This window comes from Terrapene carolina, unplaced genomic scaffold (assembly GCF_002925995.2).
Source record: "Terrapene carolina triunguis isolate 2854851 unplaced genomic scaffold, T_m_triunguis-2.0 Scaffold66, whole genome shotgun sequence".
Taxonomy (NCBI): Eukaryota; Metazoa; Chordata; order Testudines; family Emydidae; genus Terrapene; species Terrapene triunguis.
This window is the reverse complement of record NW_020664417.1, coordinates 7,068,243-7,090,803: the sequence shown is the minus strand read 5'-3', so window position 1 is coordinate 7,090,803 and position 22,561 is coordinate 7,068,243. Positions and strand designations below refer to the sequence as shown.

At 38.1% G+C, this 22,561-nt stretch overlaps 1 protein-coding gene across 1 annotated transcript in view; it reads right to left on the bottom strand.

Moving 5' to 3' along the window:
* Positions 1 to 22,561, bottom strand: part of FAT4 (FAT atypical cadherin 4) — a 220,756-nt gene that overhangs the window by 65,772 nt on the left and 132,423 nt on the right. The window contains exon 7 of the mRNA XM_026647814.2: positions 4,832 to 5,012. Coding sequence (XP_026503599.1) covers positions 4,832 to 5,012 — 181 coding nt within the window. The remainder of the gene's footprint in view (positions 1 to 4,831; positions 5,013 to 22,561) is intronic.

Sequence of the window (22,561 nt, the reverse complement as noted above, 5' to 3'; positions counted from 1 at the left end):
CATAGCACAGGTATGCTCCAGGACAGAACTTCAGCATAATTACAAAAAATACGATCAGTATTGCCAACAACTGGCCGCAAATCAAACCATTCTCACCCCAATCTCCCACTCCCATGCTCTGCCAATAAATTCAGATTTATCCACTGACCATAATTTTTAATGGAGATTCACAAGATTTTTATTTGTTAATATTGTGACTGCACCTAAAAGCAACAATCAGGTTGGGCCTCATTGTGTCAGGATCTGTACAAACATAATCAATCAGAATTACTGCCCTAAAAAGCTTATAATCTAAAAAGATGTGCCTTTCACTGTATCCTATAATTTACTAAACTCAGCTCTGGAGGACCTCAAGGAGTGGAACCCAGAGCCAAGGACTCTTCACTGAGACTGTCCTTTTAACAGTGGAGTCTCACAGCAATGAGAATTTCAGCCCATCACAGCTGCCATGATGCAGCAGAAGGGACAAGGTGGTTTCTTACAATTAGGCTAGGTCTACACTGCAGCAGGGGTCCGACCTAAGATACGCAACTTCAGCTACGTGAATACCGTAGCTGAAGTTGCGTATTTTAGGTCGGCTTACCTGGCGGTGAGGATGGGGGAAAGTCGACCGCTGCCGCGCTGCCGCCGACTCCGCTGCCGCCTCTTGCCGAGGTGGATTTCCGGAGTCGACGGCAGAGCGATCAGGGATCGATTTTACCACGTCTTCACTAGACGCGGTAAGTCGATCCCCGATAGACCGATTGCTACCCGCCGGATCGGCGGGTAGTGAAGACATACCCTAAGGTATACAATGGAAAATAAAAACATGTTGGTATTACAAAATATTGCTACATTGTTGTCTTACATGCTTGTCCTTTGCAGGTACTGATTTACAAGGGCATGCTATATATTTACAAACCATGGATCCAGTCCCACAACTGACTCCACACTGGCAGATCCTTGGACCCATGTGGAATTCCACTGTCTTCAGTGGTGTTCTGAGCTGGCACAAGGGTTTGCCTCTGAGGAACCCCACTGAAGTCAATGGGACTCCGTGCTGGAAGGAGCCAATTGCAGGACCAGAGTCTATGTTTGACATACTGTATTTATGAAAAGTGACCTAAACTCCAGGTATTACTCCTGTGATAGGGTATATAAACCCCACACTGGACAACGAAGAGTTAAGGAGCTGCTCTGGACTCAGCCAGTCCTGCCCCACCTCACCTGCAAGGCTGCAGAAGGAGCTTAAAAGGGGAGCAGAACTAGGTTGCAGACGAGTGAAGAGAACAGACCTTCAACCCTCAGCTTCTAAGGAATGGGCAGACTGCAGCCAGGAGCTTCTCAGACAACCAGGGAACTGCTACACCACACCCAGCCACAAGGAGGCACCAGCGGTGAGTTGACCCCTTCACAATCCGAAAAAACCACATTTCATAGCAAAATGGATATAATCCACTTCATATAAACTAGCTTCAAATATCCATGGGCTATATTCTCTGATCAGTTTCCAGACCAGGTGATTCCTACACCCCACTCCCTGGATAGAGGCCCAATAGTGCAGATTCATGTCAAGCATTTAGTCTTGTATTTTGACTTTACTCTATCTGAATATTCCTTAGACATAAGTTACAAGGCGTTGGGCTTCAGAATCCCATCTACTAGAAAATTGTGGCCACAGGGTACTCATATGTAATGGCTTTCCCGCTGCAGAATTCACTGCAAACAAGGAAGATACTAACCATAGACTACAATTTAACAGAACCCCCAAATTATTCAAAATAAGATCAGCAGTAAGTAGTTTTATTACTATATGATCCTCTGGACAAGGCCAGCTGTTCATGAAATGGCCTTGCAAAGTTCTGTGTAGTCCTGCATTCTGTCCTGGAATGACTTTTGTGACTGATGTGCACAAAATTTGGTCTTTCCTTATATGTCTACATGTGACCTTTGGGTGTAACACACCTGCATCAACCTTTTTTAATGACACTAGGTTATATCGCACAGAAAACAGAAGAAAAAGAGCTATACTTAGGATTTGTGTATATATCATCAGGTTGCCTCTCCCAGAGATTTATCTGATTCTTGCATAACTTTTGGGGGGGGGGGGTTGTTTTTTTGTTTTGGTTTGGTTATTTTTGGCTTGATGTGGGACTCTTGATTCAGAATTTGGCACAATAGTCTTGCAAATTAAAGATCCAATTTTCAGAGGTGCTCAGGACTCTCAACTTTAACAGAATTTACTGAAGTCTTTGAGTGTTTAGCACCTCTGAAAAGCAGGCCCTAAATATTTAGTCCTTTATACCTTCTGCCAGAGTTTTGTAAAATCAAGTCTTACTGTAATTGTATACACTATTAATACATGTATTATCTGAATGATGAATCTGGACAAATAATGCCCAAGCAAAGCAAAGTTTATCCTAAGACTAAAAAAAACCCCAAACAAACAATTTTGTTTTAAATGGCTACACTTGAAAGAACCATTTCTCTTTACTATTCCACTTTGAGATGACAGTGGATGAAATGATAAAGGCTGATAAATAAGTCCTCCAAAACAGTTCATATTACTTTAAAGACACTTTGAAGGCACTTTGATAATTTCTGATCACCAGACATAAACACTATAATCTTTGCTTTGCAAAGATCCTTTTCTGTAAGATAATAAGGCTTTCCAAAATCATGTTCTTGAAGTAAGATTGCATAGAATTAAAAGCTTAATTGTAGCAAATTTTATAAATATTACATCTGGATGCCTTTCAAGACTTTAAAAATGCCAAAAAAACTAAGTTCCTATTCTAGGCATCAAGCAGGTTAAAAAGGAAATATAATATTTTGTACATGTCTACCTTTCTACAATCTAGTTCTCTGTATCTTTATATTTATGACCACAGCAATTTTATTCTGTACTTTGAAGACAAAAAGTAGATGAAATGACATTGAGATTATTTTTTTTATCCCCATGCTGTGTATTTTAGGGCACATAGATATTAGTATTTGTATTCACAAAAGTTAAAAGGGAAAGGATTACCCACAGGTCTTCTTCAATAGTTAGGAGTGATTAATAACTAATACGAGACTGCCTTCCATTCCATTACACATCAGTCCTCAGTGGGTAATGTTTAGCCTGTAACTGACATCTTCATTATTCTTGTCTCTGAAAATGCTTATTGCCAGAGCTCAACAGTAGGAATTTGCCCAGTTAAAAAAGATGATTGTGCCGGTAGAGCTATACAAAGCATTTTGCACATAAAAGAAAACTGCCAAACTCTCCCTTTTCATCGATTTTTCTGAATGGGATAAAACAATTCACGTTTTGCCTTTTGTAGTATTTGTTTTGCTTATTCATCTTCAAACTAAGCACAGTAGTTGCCCATGTATTTGCTCCACTGGCAACAAATCAAAGAAGGTCACCACATGAACATATATAAATGACACTGCAAGGTGGGTAATGATATTTCTGCATCTAGAACCAATTCATCATTAAATGGACTGTATATCTTCAGCAATATACAGAGATGCTTATAAGTTGCATGTTGGACATTATTCTAACTGCTAAGTCTTTCTTCTTCTTCTTCCTGTTAAATCCAGTTTTCAAGCTTGGAGCTTTAAAATTAGGCACCTAAATCCATATTTATGCTTAGTGGGAAGGGTACTTGAATACCTGACTTTAAACACCCAAGTCTGAAAATCTGACCCTAAAATTAGAAGTGGCTGAGAAAGTGCCATTTAGATCTGGCTCTAACTAAGTTTAAGGTTTGGTAACTAAGATCAAAGCTGAATCGGGCTAGGGTTTCAGTTCCACAGTGCAGAAACCAACTATTCTTGTGAGATTCTGGCTGAATACAAACCAGAACTGAACAACAAACGTATACAATTTTACAATCAACCACAGCACTAGTTATTGAGTTGAGTTGGTATATGAGTTCTGAAATCCAAATTACACCTCTACCTCAATATAACGCTGTCCTCGGGAGCCAAAAAAATCTTACAGAGTTATAGGTGAAATCGCGTTATATTGAACTTGCTTTGATCGACCGGAGTGTGCAGCCCCGACCCCTCCCCCCCCGAGCACTGCTTTACCACGATATATCCGAATTCGTGTTATACTGGGTCGCGTTATATCTAGGTAGAGGTGTACTCCCCAATTTCAAAGGTCAACAGATTTAAACTTCTAGATTTGGTCAACTTTCAAGAATAATAGTTTCTACTTTTTTAGTGACTTCCATCAATGAATATAAAAATACTTTAGAAGCACTAATTAATTAAGCCTTCTTAATTACAACCTTTATATCCAATTGTGTCCCATCAGAGGGAGCTACACTTGCACAGCTGAGGGCTGAATTCGACCTGTATAGTCTTTTTTTAAAGACTATACAAAGTTAACAGGAAGCAGCGAGGTAACAAACTCTCTCTGTTCCATTTCATCATGGATGATCCCATTCATCTCCATTTTATTTGACATATTACTGCTATGTACACTAGTCCAACCTATGGCATTTGGCCAATTTATGGTCGTTAGGCAGTCTGCTAAATATATCTGCTTTATCCATGTTTCTCTTTGTGTTTAGAGGGATCCAAAGTTTTAGAAATCAGTTAAACTCAGATGAGTTTAAATTAAATTTGCTTTTAACTTGGCAGATTTTAAAAATAAATTGCAATATCATGTCTTCAGATTACCATTTAGAAGATTTTTAACAATCCCAGATTTGATGAAACAATATTGCCATGTACAAATCACCATCCTTGTTTGTCTTTAGTATTTAGGTGGTGGTGATGAGCAGTAGGAAAAGCCTTCATCTTCTTCATGTGATACATCAGGCAACATTAAATCCATCAAAAGTAAAGGCCATACCTGATAACTGCATTAATTGAAGCATCAGCATCTGAAGAGTTTACTAGCAAAATATCCGTCCCTGTAGGTGCATCCTCTGGAATGGTGGTGGAATACATCTTAAAGGCAAATGTAGGAACATTGTCATTGACATCATCCACTGTGACAGCAATAGTTCCAGTGCCAGTAAGGGCAGGAGATCCTGGGGGGAAATGGGATTTAAAACGCTAGAGGTTACAAATACAACAATACTGATACTGGATATGCCACTCTTCATTTATAATCTAACACTTCAGCATGTCACAGCTCCCAGAGCTGCAAAGCCAATTCAATGTAAAGAACAGGGCTAGTTTGGTTTTTAAAGTAGGCCATCTGAGTACAAAGTACAAGTCACACATACACACAAAAGTTTTCAGTCTTATCTTACTCAAGAAATATTTTGTCGTGTAAGTTCCGTGCATAAAGATAAACTGGAAACAACATAGAAAGCCTTGTCTGTAACCATCAGGCCCAATTTGAACATGTGGTTGCTTTTTCTTTTTCTCTAATGGAAGTCTGTCATAGATGGCACACTGACAGCCTTGGAGACTCAAGCCCTCAATTTATTTATCCACAGAACAAATAAAGCAGAGGCAGTGGAATGTTAGTTTCCTTCATTTCACTCCCTCAGTATGTCACAATCCTGACCTGGAGTGATCTTCTCTGAGGGCTGGAGGGTAGTTCAATTTCCAGACTCATTCAAACTTGATTTCTTTGACGAAACTACCAACAATGATGCCAATTAGTGCCAAATCAGATAGTGTTTACTGTGATGTGGATACTGGTTTACAAGAAACTGGACTGAACTCATTTAACCTACATTTTGTCTTGCTTTTAAGTACTAATCTTTGCAGGATTTGAACAAACGAGAAATAGTGAGTGGACATCTCATGTTTAATCTGTGAGAATCTACTCTGTGAACCCCTTCTTCTGTCAAACGCAAGCTAAGACACGGAAAATGCTAACAAGGGGCCTTAATCACATTAGCTTCACCAGGATTATTATACTCACTCTGGGGCAAGGAACAAATACATTTATTCTGCCAAACAATCTAATCACTTTAGTAGTTTTCTGAGTCTGTCTTTCCCCATTTTGTCTATGAAACAATAAGATTATATTTCTCACTGTTTTAACTCTTATTACAGGCTGGCGCAGTATCCTGCCTTGAAGGAAGAATCTGTGATGAACTCTCCATCTGGACAGCTGCCAAAAACACCAAAGTACATGAAGGATCTGTGCATAAAGCACAAAGGAAGGGAGTGAAAGAACTGCAAAGTGAAACTTACCAAAGAATTCCATAAGTTTCACTTTAAAGTCTGTTGCTCAGACAGGCTGGATCACAACACTGAGCTGGACGCTGCCAGCTCAAAGGGTGTATGTTTGACACCACTGATTTACACAATGCAGTTCTTTTTATGCTATGTATTGAGTAATTCTTTTTTGCCAATAATGTACATTCATCTGGGAATTTTACATGAAGCCGTTAGTCTGATTCATTCTGTACCCTGTTTTCAGTTGTCATTTAGCCAAATACTTGCCGATAGAAAAGGCTACAAAAAGTGTTCTTGGCTGCTGAAATATTGCTCACAGAATGTTTATTATTACTGTATTAAATGAAACAGAGTCCTCAGTTATTGCATGTGTCGGGTACAAGCATTCCAAATACATTTAATTGACTCATTCACCTGACAGTTAATGAAATGCAAAGTTGAAAGTTGTTACAATTCACAGATGATTAGGTATTTTAGACATACTAGAAAAATTAATCTAATATAAATCATATTCAAATAGCATTAATAGTGTAACTCAACCAGGAAAAGAAAGTCAGTTCACAGTAAAGATTCCATCTTTTTAAAAGTCAGTGTAATGCTTGCTAAAGGTGATGGACAGAGAGCACTGGAAACTTAAGCCCTTGGTTTAACCACAGAATAAAGAAATACAACACAACTAATGGCAACACAAGCTTCCCCACAGTGCTTCTTCAATGTATCTCAACACTAACCTGATGGGACTATCTAAGAGAGAGAGAGAGAGATGGTATTGTTACTTACACAGCAATTAAATCCTTGGCCTCTTAAGTGAAATGATCAAAAAGGATGAAAATTAGTGCCAAATTTAATAATACTTTTGTAATGGTGATATCTATCCATTAAAAATTGGATTGAGACCACCAACGTATTCCACACAGAGCACTGTCTAGCAAAGTTCTGGACACGTTTGATCTGGGTGGAATTTTAATTGGTAAAGCAGAAGACAGTACTGGGGTGAAATCCTGACCCTACTGAAGTCACTGGGAGTTATGCCATCGCCTATATCCCATAATATTTTCAGTCCTCTGAGCCATCCAGGAATCTTTAAAGTTTTTCTGTAATCCACCCTGTCCATCCTTAGTATTTCAGCAATCTTTAACTAGTGGTGAACTGATGGCAAACGGAAGGGAACTGAAGATGGATTCTGAGTCTTGACCTTGCATTCCATCCTTTGGTGTATTTAAGGGCCCAATTCCACAACTCTTTTTTACATGTGTATTCTTTATTTATGCAAGTAATCCAGTTGAAGTTAATAAGAGTACTTGCATGAGTCAGGGATGCAGCAGTGGTTCCCAGGTAAGATGCTTTTGACAATAATAAGTTACAGCTGCAACTTCATATTGAGTCCTGACAACTTTCACTCCCTTGTAACTGACTGACTAGCTCACATCCACTGACTTTCGGGCAGTTGCTGAGAAAAAAGAAGAAATTACACATGAAGGCACTTTCTATGGAAAAACAGTGATGTGGGGCCAAATTCTGCAGTCCTCAACCAAGCAGGACTCTCAGCACTTTCAATGGAAGTTCTGCTTGATTAAGGACCACAGATTTTGGTCCTTTTTAATTTGGTGACTACGTCGGTTGCATTAGACATAAATGCCATATTTGTGGTGACAAATGTAGTTTCCATGGTCAGGCCAAGTTCCCAGATTTGAATTCTGCTTCGATAGCAGTTCTTTCTGAAGATTATTCTTCTCACAGTTTGTCAGAGGACCACAGGATTTTCCCCCAAGTTTCCCTGAATTTCATAATTAACTTCAGTCCATTTTCCATTAACTTTGGCTATGACAGTCCTCCTATACAATGCTAAAAATATACCATAAGGGTCTCTGATGATGCTACAAAGCTAATTGCTGAAAAGTGTGGTGATCCTATACTGAGTGAGAGAATTTGTATTGCAAGCTCCGGTAAGTATCTCTGAACGTAAAGAGATTCTGTTTAAATTTAAAAAAAAAATGCTAAACCCGAATCACACAAGATTCAGCAGATTCCTGCAGACAGTCTTGTATCTAGCAGAATTTAAATCTAGCAGCACTAAATTTAGCAGAAAACCCTGATGTTCTCTCTGCTTTGGAAATTTGGTTTTAGATTTTTTACTCCCCTCTCACATCATATCAATGCTGTCACTACTGTTATTATTGTCATCAGTGTTATTTATTTGTATTGTGATAGTGCCTTGTGGCTAGGCACTGCACACACATGCGAAGGAAAAATGGTCTCTGCCCCAAAGAGCTTACAATATAAGTATATGACAAGAGACAAGTAGATAGAGCAGACAGATTGGGAGGGCAAGGGAGGAGCATAGCACAAGATGTTATACAATTATGATTAACATAATAAGCTGCAATCACAGCACACCAGCTGCCCAACCACTGTTCAGTAGTTTTTAGGCATCAGAGCAGAGGTGAATTTTAAAAGATGATGTGAGCTGTAATAAATCCTGTCACTTCTTGCCTCATCTACTGGAGCTTCCTCCTTTCTGGCCCCTCAGGTGCCCGCCACGCACCCTTTCATTCTCTCTAACACAATCAAGGGAGGGGAAATCCCACAACACTAACTACAAGTATTTAATAGGAGAAACTTGATAAATGTTGCTACTGTTATTAACAATCATCATTATCTTCTATCATTGGATTTAACCCTGCAAGATGCTGAGAGTCCTCAATTCCCTGTGAAGTAAACAGAAGTTGAGGGCACCTCATCAGAGGCCCAGCAACGTATAGGATCAGGCCCTGATTCATGCAAGACGACACATAAGTGCTTTTCTGGATCAAGCCATCATTCAGGGCTACTTATTCAGGCAAAACTATCATTAAAGAAGTTGGAGTTCTATCTTAGTAGAAAGTCTTGAATAGGGCCCACAAAGAGAAAAAAAATACTTGTACTGCTTTCAGATTAGAAAGTTATTTTTGTACTACTACTAAATTCCTACAGGAAGGAGTGATAACCTTTTCACTCATACCAATAACTTAACCATGTAAAACATAGAAATTAAAATATGTTATTAATGTTATTGAAATAATGTTATTACACAGTGACCATTTCCAGGCCCTTGTCAAGTGAACAAGTGCCTCAGTTTCCCCTTCTTCAGTACTCAAGGTACTCACACACCACACAAGTAGTGTTTAAAACGCACAACCCCTTTTTTGCAGGTCAGGTTTATTAATATTGTAAGACAAAAAGTATCCATGCTAAAGTATTCACTCTTTACCCTTGTTGTCTCAGCTTCAAGTTATTTCTGGCCTTTCTCCTTGGGCTTCACAGTCACTTGTATCGGGCCTCTTTAGGTTCACAGGCTCTAGTCCCAGGCCTCCTGCCCTCTGATGACCTGGGAGGTGGTAGCTTCCTAGCAATTTTTCTGACTTTGGACTCTCCTAGATTAAACTAAGAGTCTTTCTTTATATTGTCCCAAAGGCAATCACATGATCCCAAATCACCTGGCACCTCTGTCACATACTCAAGCTGGCAACTAAAATTCTCCAAATTCTGGCATCCTGTAACAGGGCAAGCATGCCTAAAGGACCAGTGCCCTGATAGTTTCATAAGTTATTTACAAAATGTAATAATAAAATAATAATAATAATTAATAGTATATCTAGTCTGCCTCCCTTCTTCTAAGCATAATGTAGCATCTTTGTCAACACAAAACAATATAAAGAATATTTCTTAATTTTGGAAACAGAGAAGTTTTTCACTTTTTATGAAGTGCACTATAACGGAACAGATCCCAGGACAGTTTCTGGGGCAGGACAACATTTACAGGAAGAAAAAATTACTATATGAATCACATTACGTGTAATTTAGTTTTTTACAGTTAAGTCATTTGAAAAATAACATTTTAAAACCAGCTGGCATCTCAAGGCATGAATGATATTGTGACATCAAAAAGGTGCAAGCCAGTTAAACATATTTTATTAGAGCTATCTAACATATTCTTTAAAAACATTTATTACTGGATTTTTGTGAGCTGCAGAGCAGAAATACCTTCTGAAATATCACAAGTATTAAATTCAATGTATTTGTGTATAATTGTCTATAAAATGAATTAAGTGATAAGGTTTCTGTAAAACGTAATCTGTTTTAAGACGCACATAAATTAATCATGGGATTTGAATAAGCAACAGTCCTGCAATAAGCAAAAATTTATAAGAAGTAGGAACATGAATTATGAAATAGCTAGCTACACCATAATCATGAATTATTGACAATAATGTTATATGAAAATCTACTGTAAGTACAAAATTGGAGATGTACATCAAAGTTTAAATGAAGTGCCATTGTAATACAACATTACGATCAACTCACTGGGAAATGCTACTCTTATTTCTATATGCAGTTTAAATCCTAGGTCTAATTTCAGGAATGACTCCCAGGACTATATTTTCAGTGTGCTGCAATGCAGCACATAAGGTCCTGCTATGATTAATGAAAGCTAACTAAGTCCCCACACACTGCTAAAAATGGGGCCTCTTATGATTTCTTTTAGTACTCTTAAAGATATGTCTCTTACCTGAAAGATATACACTTAAAGATATATATTTGTCTAGCAGAAGAAAAAACGATTAAAATACAAGCAGTCTAAGCTCATTAGCTTTGGAAGGCAAGCAGACTAATGTGGAACCATTGATACTTGTTTCTAGCAGGCCAGCAGGCTATCACATGGCATTCCCATAAGATGGATAGGGTGGATTAACAAGCCATTATACCTGAAATTTACTTGTTATAGTACAGCAAACCAGACTGACTTATATGGATTTTGACCCAGGCCTGTCAAGCCTAGAAAATGGGAATAGTCGTGGATTTCAGATAACTGCTAAACATATCACATGTACTGTGAGCTGGAATGTTAGAACTCTATTCGCTCCAGTCCAGACTGAGCTAGTAGCAGAAGAATAAAGGAAGTTATAGGTTTCCTTTGCTGCCATACAGGAGTCATATTGGCTGGATACAGGAGAATTCACAGCTGTAAATTATACTTTACTTTACACCTGACATTCAGGTGGACAAGCGAAGCACAGGGATCGGGTTGCAGTGAGCAGCTGGAAACTGACGTTTGAGAGGATTTTCATAGCCAGATTTACTACTGCAGTTGACTGGCTGTTCTGCACCAACAAAAGCAGCAGGAAAGGAAGAGACAAAAGGATTTTATTAAGTTAGATGGCATTGTAGATGAGATTCTTGGTCAGGATATGATTTTGATAATGAGAGATATGAATGCAAAAGGTTGGTAGAAGACATGGTAAGCAAATGAACAGTGTTGGACCACATAGCACTGGGGCAGCAAATGATAATGGGGAAAGGTTAAAAACTTGCTGTGAGATGCACAATCTGATTATTGGTGGTACGTGGTTTCCTCACAAAGATATACACAAGGTTATACAGAACTCACCAGTCAGTTAAACTAAAACCCAGATTGACCACATTATTTTGAGTAAAAGGCACTGATCACTGTTGGATGTTAAGAGTCTATAGGAATATCGAATGTGGCAGTGATCATGTCTAATAATGGGAAAGATTCAGATGACGTTAAAGTCCAAGAAAAAGATGGCTACAACTGGAGCTAAATTTGAACTTGATAAGTTAAAGGATAGTTCTGTGAGGAAAGTATATAAGTTGACGCTTGAAGAACATTTCAGACCACTGATTTGCAATGACGAAGAAATCTCACCACAGACTGGATGGAAAATATTCAAGAAAGTGATACAAAATACAGCTGAGGAAGTTAGTGGATGGCCTAAGCAAACAATGAAAACCTGGACAAGCACCAAAACAAGGACACTGCAGGAAAAGTATAAACACTTCAAGACTGCTGGGAAAGCAGAAGTAGTAAAAGCATTGCACAATGTGGTGAATCACAAAAATTGGACAAGCAGAAGTTCTGGAAAGAAGAGGTTCAACAACTAGACAAGACATCAAGAAAACAATATATGAAAATGAGGTTAAGTTGTATAGAAGCACAATCAGGCCAATGATGCAAGTGGTAAGAATGGTCACTGGTGAACTGACAACAAATGCCAAAGAGGTGCTGAAAATATGGAAGGATCATTTTGACAAAGTGCAGAACCCTAAAGTTCATCCAGATGCAAGCATTCTAGACATGCTAGAGGAACAGGGCAGCTTGTAAGACAAAATGTATCTCAGCATTAAACCACCATCCGAAAAAGAAATAGAAAAAGAAGCAGAAATGGTGAAGCTGCAGGAATAGATAGTATTACAGCTGAGCTGCTAGTCTCTAAGGTGCCACAAGTACTCCTGTTCTTTTTGTGGATACAGACTAACACGGCTGCTACTCTGAAAGCAGGACAAGTGTTATCAAAGTATTAGGGAAAGCATATATGAGAAGGCATAGGAGCAAGAGAAGGTACTGGGTGACTAGCTAAATGCAATAGTTTTACCAATCCCAAAGAAAGGAGATCCTGCTGATTAGAATAATTACAGAGTCGTAAGATCATTATCAGTACTAGGAAAAATCATGATGAAAATAGGTGGCAACAGATTAATGCCAGTTTTAGAGGAAGTAGTAGAGAAGGAACAGTGTGGCTTCAGATCAGGCAGAAGTTCCATTGATCAGATATTCACACTCTGCAGATGATGTACAACTGGCACACACGTTTGAATTAATGATACTTTTTGCTATTCTTGGAAAATTGGTGTAGTCGACATGAACTTACAACCACTTTATCTTCTTGTCATTTATTGTATCTTGGAAAAGGGACAAGAGTTAAAGTATTGAAATGAAGCAGCAAAGTCACAGAACAAGTAAAATCTTATATGTACCTAGGAAGCTTGATCAGTGCCGAAGGTTCAATCAAAGATGAGGTTAAAAGGAGATGTACTTTAGCTACAAGTGCTGCATGAAATTATGGACTGATGCTTTTTCACCTGGAACCAAATGTAATATTATCAAAACTGTGTACTAACAGCATAACTCTTTGGAAACAACTAAATTAAATGAAACAGACATCAGAAGACTGTAGGTAGTAGAAATGAGAGTTCTTTGGAAGATGGCAGATGTAAAATGGAATGATTTTAAGACAAATGAAGAAGTTAGGAGAGTAGGCTCCTCTGTGAAATTGGAGTATGGATTGGCTGCAATCAAAAAGATTAAGATGGTGGGGACATTGTAGAAGACAAACAGATGATAGGATGCCAAAGAAAATAATGCAAATGTAACCAAAGACAGCAGACCTAGAGGTCAACCATCGACTAGATGGCAGGATATCAGATGCAGGATATCAGATGACCTGGCTTGGCTAAATGGAGGAACAAAACATGGACATGAATGAATGGTGGTGCTGTTCTGCTTCCCATGTCTGTAAAGGTTTTTTGGGATGATAAGATGATGATGATGGGGGGGGGGGGGTTTGAGGGGAGAGTGGTTCCATGCCTTTTTAATGCAAAATACATTGATTTTTATCTACAGCAGTGGCTCCAAACCTTGGCCGTGAATAAGGAAAGTATTTGAACATGTGCTTAAGACCATCTGTATTCAGGAAAGCACTAAGGAACATGCTAAAAAATAAAATTGATGTAACACAGTAGTGAAGCAGGCCCAAATATTGCTTTCTTACAAAAACAAAACTGCTAGTAGTTTTCATGTTAAAAGTGAACTGAAACTATTTTGTTTTGTAATGAACAGTCCTGTGAGGTGCCAAGTTCCTCCAGAGAGATACTGAATGCCCTCAAAGATTTTTTAAGCCAACAGGAGTGATCACCCTACAGGATCAGACTCTCCCTAAGATTGTCCAACGTTTTTATTTAATTTATCATGCATCTTTGATTCCCCTCTGCTGCCTTCTGCCCAGGAATCAAGCTCCAGTCCATATTCTAACATTCTAACCTCTGGACAACTACAAACAATTGCCCTTTAAAACACCCCAAACAATCTAGCTAAACAATATCTCATAAACCAACAGTGCTAACAAATAGAGCTTTATCTCATTGGAACAACAAGATTTCTTGCTTCCCGCTTAGCACTCATTCTGAGCCCTGGAAGGTCCTGAGATTCTAGAGCTTAAAATCATGGCATACAGGGGTTTAGACAAGATATCTTAGGTCATTTTTAGAGGTTTGTGATTCCATTTAAATCAGTTGGCATCCTGATAACGAAGCAAGCATGATAAACAGTAACAGTGATGAGAGACTTCTCTGCAGAGGACTCCTTCTGCCCAATCCCTGTATGCCCATGTACTCACACCTTGACTACATGAACCAAATTTTGTGCAAACCTCAGTAAGGTTGCATAGGGTGAGAGAATGTCAGAATGTGGCCTATTATCAGTAATTTATAGTAATGTTAGTAATATTTTGGTTTATTTTCAATCTTTTTAAAAATAGTATTTCTTTAAGGGTTCCTTCTTTTTTGAGAATGTTTCTTTAGTGTTTTATCATCACATTTTCTCAAAACAAAAAACACATAGATCCTGCAATAGCACAGAATATCCAGGTTGAAAGGTTTTACTCAAGAGGGAAAAAAAAATCAGGCATCCGTTGGATAATTAATAAAGTACAGGCTTTTAATGTTAACACTGACTGAAGAAATGTAGATGATTAGAATGACAGCTTAAGCAAATCTTTAAAATCTGGAGAAACAGATTAGTATTTAATTTGCTATGACTTTGAAATTTCAATGCCTGGTTTACATTACCAGTGGTCTATGTGAAAGCCAATTTAAGAGTTTACTTTCTAGCTGTCAGTCACTAAGAATCAAACTTATACACACCTTAAATACATTCAGACAAATGGCCGCAGATCCTCATGTAATCTGGGATTGTTTTAGAATTTTTTGGTAACCTCAGTAATAAAAAGTACTGAGTTCAGAAAGATAAGCATTTTACATTAATGTATTTACAACAACAAAAACCCAGGCATATAAGAAAACAGTTGGATGGGGGAGGGGGTGTTAGGGAAGACAGCAGGTCGGTCTCCATCAAATCTCTGGGGAAAACTGGTGCACATTACAGACCAAGGTTGCTGTAGCTTGTGCCAATTTCCCCCTAAGTGCAGTGAACTTTTAAAGGCAGTTCCAGGGCTGGCACAAGCATGGGAGCTGTGAAGAAGCTATATTACCAAGAAGCTACAGGGAATCTGGAGGGTGGGCAGCTGTGCAGAAGCAAGGTGCTCTTTCTGCTTCATGCTACTTATACCAACCTCAGATGTACTTTTGGAGGAGATTTACCAGCGGCCTTCTTCTACTCCACATGCAAACATTTTCTTCTGGCTGGTCTCCCATGATATGCATGGATATCAGAAAATCTTCAGATTTAGACAGTGGAATCACCCACGTTTTTCCATAAGAGGAAGGGGGAATAAACAGTGACTCCCTGCACCATACAGAATTGTAAGGAAACTAATTGCAAGCAGGTTGTAGTAGATACAGTACAGATAGGTATAGTTTCATCTCACAGAGTTTCCACACCACACAGCCAGAATAACAAACACAGAGAAAAAATTGACTTTCTGTGTGTGGTTTTTTTTGGGATGACCTAATCATAACTCAGTTATGTCTCCACTTTGCTCTAATACTTATGAGTAATGCAGTCACACCAAATGTATGGAACTAAATATTTCCTCCCTTTCACCATTACACATTCTTTATGCACATATGTACATTTAAAGCTACACAAAAGGAGAGATCACTGTAGGTATATCTTCTGCTAATTACTATATGGTTATTGTGAAACAACACCTGTTATCTTCATCTGATTTAATTCTGGAACACATGGGCAGAGTAAGCTCTTTTGACCTACTGTAATGCTCAAGTACATGACAGTGTCTTCTCTAACATATGTTCAGCTCTAAATACCATAGTTGCAGTTTGGCATGGAAGGAGAAATGATTACCAAAATGTTTAGTGAATCTGGATTGATAAAAGAAAACAGTCAGAGGACATTGACAAATACCAGGCAAGGTAACTCCTGAATATGTTAAAAGAAAGTTTAGCAAAACAGCTCAGTTATATGGTGAAGTTATAGATACAGCATAGCGGAAAAACAAGAAAATACAAAAACAGAAATATGCTGTTTAGTTTGTGATCTACACATTGTTCATTTTAAAATATGAACAGGTTCTGGATCTTGTCATTTGTGACATATTTTACAATTTTGGAAATAATGAAGCTATTATTCCTTTCAAAACTCAGAAGCCTGAAGTCTTTGTAAGTACTAAAATATCACAATTAAGTGCTAGAAAATTGACAATAGACTTGTAAAAAAAAGTACAGGCACCTGCTTTATCAAAAGAACACAAAAAGATTAAGTAAAATAAAATGAATAAGACCAAATGACTAACTAAAGTTCAAACTGCAAGCAGATTACAATTTTTTGTGGGCCCCCGTAAATTAAACACATCATTATCCTGAAACATGGAAAGCAATTCAACAGAAATGGAATTTTTGCTTAACTGAAATCTGTTGCTTTGCAACAAAGCTGATTTCATTCCTGCAGTCAAATATTCGGTGAATGGGTCCCCAGACTGGAAGTTGTGTGTGTTATTAGAAAGCATTAACTTTTTCATGGAGTAAATGAGGTTTTTCTCACAGTGGAGCAGCCAATCTTTCTAAATGCATTAAAAGGCAGACAGGGTCCACTGCTTCATGTTGGTGTGTTTTTAAATAATTATGGAGATGCTGTAACCTCTTCACAGTTAAGTCTGCAAACAGCATCCATTATGAAGCTGTATTTTAGTGTCCATGTAACTCAGCTTGGAATATGAATTTGGCTTAAAAACTCTCAATTTTACCCTGAACACAAAGGAGAATGTATACACAAAATCTGAAGGAAATTTTGGGTTACGGGTCATTAAAAGTTACCTATTTTTGAAAAACTGACTTTTATCTTCCTCTAGCTCCAGAACAGCTTTTCATTATCTCTTCAAATTTTCATGTAGCTAAATCCCTTTCAAAACTTGTGAACCTAATATATTTGTATTAAAAAATTGCAACTAAGCAATCTTATTAATGACTTTTGTTGTGGATGGTTTGGGAGCCAATCCTGTTTCCATCAATTTAAACAGGTGATAGCGAAGGGATAACTTCCTTTAGCTCAAGACGTAAAGGCAAAATTCAAGAATGTGCAAAGAACTTCGTTGGTGACACAAAAGCAAGAGCCATTTTCCCCAGTGAGATTTGGTGGTGGAATGAGAAAATTTGAAAGCTGTGAAGGAAAAGAAAGTGTTTTAAGCTTTGGCAAGCGACACTCCCACAGCAGGATTTTTCAGGGGTAAAAAAAAGCCAAAAAGAAAGAAAAAGTAAAAGGTGGCAGACTCTAAAGATAAACCCAAGGAAGGCTTATATGCCAATCTTGAAATGAAGGAGGATGAGAAAGAAACATTTAGATTGGCAAAGACCTGCAATAAGAAAAGTAAAGGTATTAGTGAGATCAAAGTAATTAAAGATGAAAGTGGAAGTGAATTAATCAATGAGAACCAGATTAAGGAAAGTGGAGAAATTACTTTGAAAGGCTTATGAAAGAACAGAATCCAAGAGAACCCTGACATATGATAAAACCAAACCAGAAGAAGTTGCAGAAGCATCAAGCAACCTGAAAAATAAGAATGCTCTCAGATGCAATGGCATACCACAACCATGGAAGTGCCTGGAGCAAGTAGGTGTAAACATATTGACACAGTAGTTTTAATTGTGTTGTGACAGGGCTGGGCTTGCTGGCGATACAGCCCAGTGGTTTGGTCCCTGGAACACAACTCTCCCATTTGTAGTATCCCCTGCTGATACCCACTTTGACATGGCAGTGGATAGTAGATAGTAACTCAGACCTACAGCCAGGTCACTACTGAAGTCTATCCCTTTCCAGGGTAATTGAGTCCAAGCAAGTATAAATGTTCAGCATCATCCAAAAAGGAGTTTCTAACCCAACTCCAGGCCTCAGAAGTCCTCACACACTTATTTCAGTACTTCCAATATCTTTACCCCGCCTTCCCCCTTATCTCAAAGGGGCAGGGGAGAGGGAGTGCTGGTGTGTAGTTTCACCTGTCAGTAAAGGTTGACATAAAGTATGACAGATAAGGCAACACATACCTATAATCCATCATCTTTTTAATTATTTTTTAAAAAGTCAGGTGAATTTTAGAACTCATAGATTCCAAGCCCAGAAGGGGTCACTGTGATCATCCAGTCTGACCTCCAGTATAACACAGGCCATAAAACTTCCCCAAACATTAGTCCTGGAGCATATAAATATCCAATCTCGATTTTAAAATTGTTGGTGACGGAGAATCCATCACAACCTTTAGTTGATTGTTCCAGAGGTTATTTACCCTTACTGTTAAAAATTTACACCCTATTTCCAGTCTGATGTTGTCTAGCTTCAACTTCCAGCCATTGGGCCGAAGAGTCCATTATCATATACTTATTCCTGAAGTAGGTGCTTACAAACTGTGGTCATGTCACCCCTTAAGCTTCTCTGTTAAGCCAAACAAATTGAGCAACTTAAGTCTATAACTACAAGGCAGGTTTTCTAAACCTTCAGTCATTCTCATGGTTCTTCTCTGACCCCCTCCAATTTATCAGCTTCCTTCTTGAACTTTGGGCATCAGAACTGAATACAGTATTCCAGCAGCACCAGTGCCAAACACAGAGGTAAAATAAACTCCCTCCTCCTATTCGATATCTACCTGATAATGCAAACAAGGATCACACTAGCCCTTTGACCATGAAAGAGAAAGGATGGCAGGGTCTATTTAGAGCCATGAATAGTGCTGGCACATACTGTGCAAGCTCCCCACAATATTTTCTGTAATGGGTTTGTGACCTAAACAGATGCCAGTTAGTAATTTGCTGCAATCAAACTCAGATCTCCTACAGTGAAAGGCTTGGGTATTAATCTATCGTGTCATAGAGCCCTTAATACTTTCCTGTAAGCTAATGATGTCTAAAGTGCAACTCATTTGGGATGGTTCTGAGAGAAGACTGATATGCATAGTAAAACTACAGCATTTTTACCCAGAATTATGTTAAGCTTCCCAGCAAAAAGCTGCATTTTGAAAAAAAAATGATTAATAGAAAGAGCCTTTAGGGACAACTTTTCACATGCACATGTAAAACATGCACATCTGCATTTGTTCATATTGTGTGTAAGTTACTGAGGCTGCAATAGGTGAAGATGCATGTTTGTGGGCACAAGGGGTACATACTCAAAATGGCCTTGAAGACTGAACATTTTTAACAAATAAAATTGAACTTAAACAATGAGATGAACTTAAAAACATATTTTTTTAAAACTAACAATTACTTATTCTTTAAATCATTGTTGTAGACAGAAAACACAGGGGAGGCTGGTTCCCTTAGAAACTGCTGACCAAGTCAATTTTGTCTGCTTATGACTCCTGTGTATCCCACAGTGAGCTCCCTTTAATCATGGTTGCATGTTATTGAATTGTATTTTAAAAACATCACATACAACTGGTGAAGATTAACCTTCAGGATAAGTATTCATGCCATATGTTCATGTTTTACAGGTCTTATCCTAGCAATTAAGCTTCCTGAAATTGTCGTCCTGGAGGTGAAGAATTAGCTAACAGACTTTCAGTTTATAAGGTGTAATGTGCTGTTTAAGCAGGATTTAAGATCACGGTGACTGGAAAATTTTAATAGTTCTCAAAGAGCAGGACATTTTCCTTGCATAGCACTGTTACCACTCAAGTATTTATCTTCTTCTTTCAAGAGGATGAAGTATTCACACACACACACAAGATTTCCCACAGTTGGCAGTTTCCAAACCCACTGGCACATTTGTCTCAGTTTCATGTAAAAATACCATATCCATGAAGAAAGTATTCTTAAAACACTTTCTACCTAATATTTACAAAGCTAAGTATAATGTATGGAGTAACATTTAGGCAAAAGATGAAACTACAGCAGCTTAAAAATGTAACAGTTTACATTTCTAATAGCTTTATAATTCTTGCCTGCCTTTGGACTTTCTGAGTATCAAGAGCTATGATTCTAGCCTACTTTCCTAAACTATAAGCAATATGGTATTAGAGAGAGAAGGGCCTATTTAGATACATTTTAAAAAAAGACATACCTGCTTTGCATACCTAAAGCTGGAAAGTCTATATAAAACAAACAAGATGGCACTCATGCCAGCTCATAGTTGGAAATCTTCACTTCATGCCTTTATTCTTTTCAATCAATAATGTATAGTATTATGGTGAAACCTGAACTACCCTGATATATATTTCAGAGGCAATGCCAACATCAGTTCTCACTTTGTCACCATTCTCACTTGGAACATTCTCAGTAAATTGATGATGGTGAGCCATCCTAAACACATGCCTGTCCAGCACAGAATGAACAAAGCTTTATTGTAACACTGTGCACTACTGGTTGGCAGGAGTAAAAGTATTAACTTAAGTTTGTATGTGTGAGATGATGTGGTCATTGCTGTTCTCCTTGTTTCATGGAATTGTATCTGTTTTGCTAAGAACCCTACAAATGGTTGTAAACTGACACTGGCATCTGACTCAATTTTTATTCTCTGCTGGTGACTGTATGCCTAACTTGATCAGGGAAAGGGACAGACTATTGATGATAGAAGTGGATGTTTGTTGGGGCAAAGCACAAAGGGGAGAAGAGAAAATGGGTACTTGGAAACAAAGAAAAAGGTGGAAAGCAACTGGCTAAAAGGTAGAGGTGTACTAAGGGTAAAACATATTACTCTCTTCATTTTGTTCTGCAGATACATTATTGCATATCATTGTGTCCTACTCAAGCTTGCCATATGCTATGGTAAACTTTGTGGTCTCTTATGTGCATATGTGCTGGCACTCAAGGGATTTGCCTAAGCAAATCTACAGGAAACTTGAAAAAATTCAGCTACAGCCAGCTGAGGAGTGAAAGAATTGTACTTTCCTTACAGAGGAAGCTCTCTAAATTGCTTATGGTAATAAATAATATAGATTGAAATAATGAGTAAAAACACCTACACACAGTAGCTACTTCCTTTGGGAAATACACAGTAGCAATTCACTTTGTCTTTTGTATTATACTATAAATGGTACTTAGTATTTCCTTTAGTCTAGCTAAACATACTTATTGCAAATTGACCTTTACAAATAGCCAAATCTCTTTTAATCAGAAAATGAAAGAAAATGACAAATATTGACTAGTAAACTAACCCATAAAAGTGAATCACACCAGTATTCAGTGTTATTCTGAGGTACGCCTGTATGCACCCCAGGCTGCCTGGCAAGCTAGTGTCTTATACAGAAGTATCTGTGAGCACTTTCTTTTTGCAACTTTCTGCAAAGTTTCCCTTTGGAAATTTTTCCTGATGGTGAATGGCACTCATTTACTGCCTGTTCTCATGTATTAGTTGGTAATGGAATAACCCTCATCAGTTGAGAGAGATGACCATTTGCACTTGGGAATCAACCTTTTTAGGTTGTGGTAAATCAACCCCAAAGGGCATATTTTTCCTTGAAAAGGCATGTTCTCAACTACTTTCAAGTGAAACTAGTAGAAATATTTAAGAAATAATACACGTTTCTGTTTATAGACTAGACAATTTTATTGATTAAGGGCACAGTTAGAAAAAAAGGCTTAGGCCCGGATCCTCCCATGGGAGTTAGGCATCCAAATACCTTTGAGGATCTGTGCCTTATTTGTCTAGTACAAAAAAATCTTAGGATATTTCTAATTATAATGCTAAAATATGTATAGAGTAATTAAATTTCTGCCTGCGTTATTCGTCCTAGTCTCATGATTCTCTTAGCCCATAAAACAAAAGAGAAGCATACAGCAGATTGACCTCATTATGATTCAGTCTGTCTTATTTAAACCAATTATGGGATATGAGTCTGTGCCAAATACAAAATCTATTCTGTCTCTCTTGCACACCTTTTGGAACTGAAAAACAGTGTTAGTTTAAAAGATATGGGTTGATCTAAATAAATTTACATCTTTTTTGCTGTGGAAGACATCAAAACAGAGAATAACTCACTAACAAGCAGTCAGGCAGAAGCAGTTCATGCCATTTGAAATTCACTTTTTTCAAATACCTTGTCAAATGCTGATATATTTCATCACCTTCTCACAATCTCAACAGAAAGGACTCTCTTTATAAGGAGAAATGTTGGAAGGGGTAGTTGGACCCTAAACATTCACAGCGAGATTTTGAAAAGCTCTCAGATTTGGCCTACAAGCTCAGTTTTACCATTGATTTTAATGGAAACAGAGTTAGGTCAACAATGAGTGTTCTGAAAAATCCCATCCTTACTTTGAGTTGATGGGTGATTTGCATAACAATGATGCCCTGGCTCCAAATTGAGGACGCAGGCCTTTAATCCTTATTCACATGAAGCTGGATTACGTGTCTTGCACATGGCCTTCTGAAGGGGATAATTCATAGATTCATAGATTCTAGGACTGGAAGGGACCTCGAGAG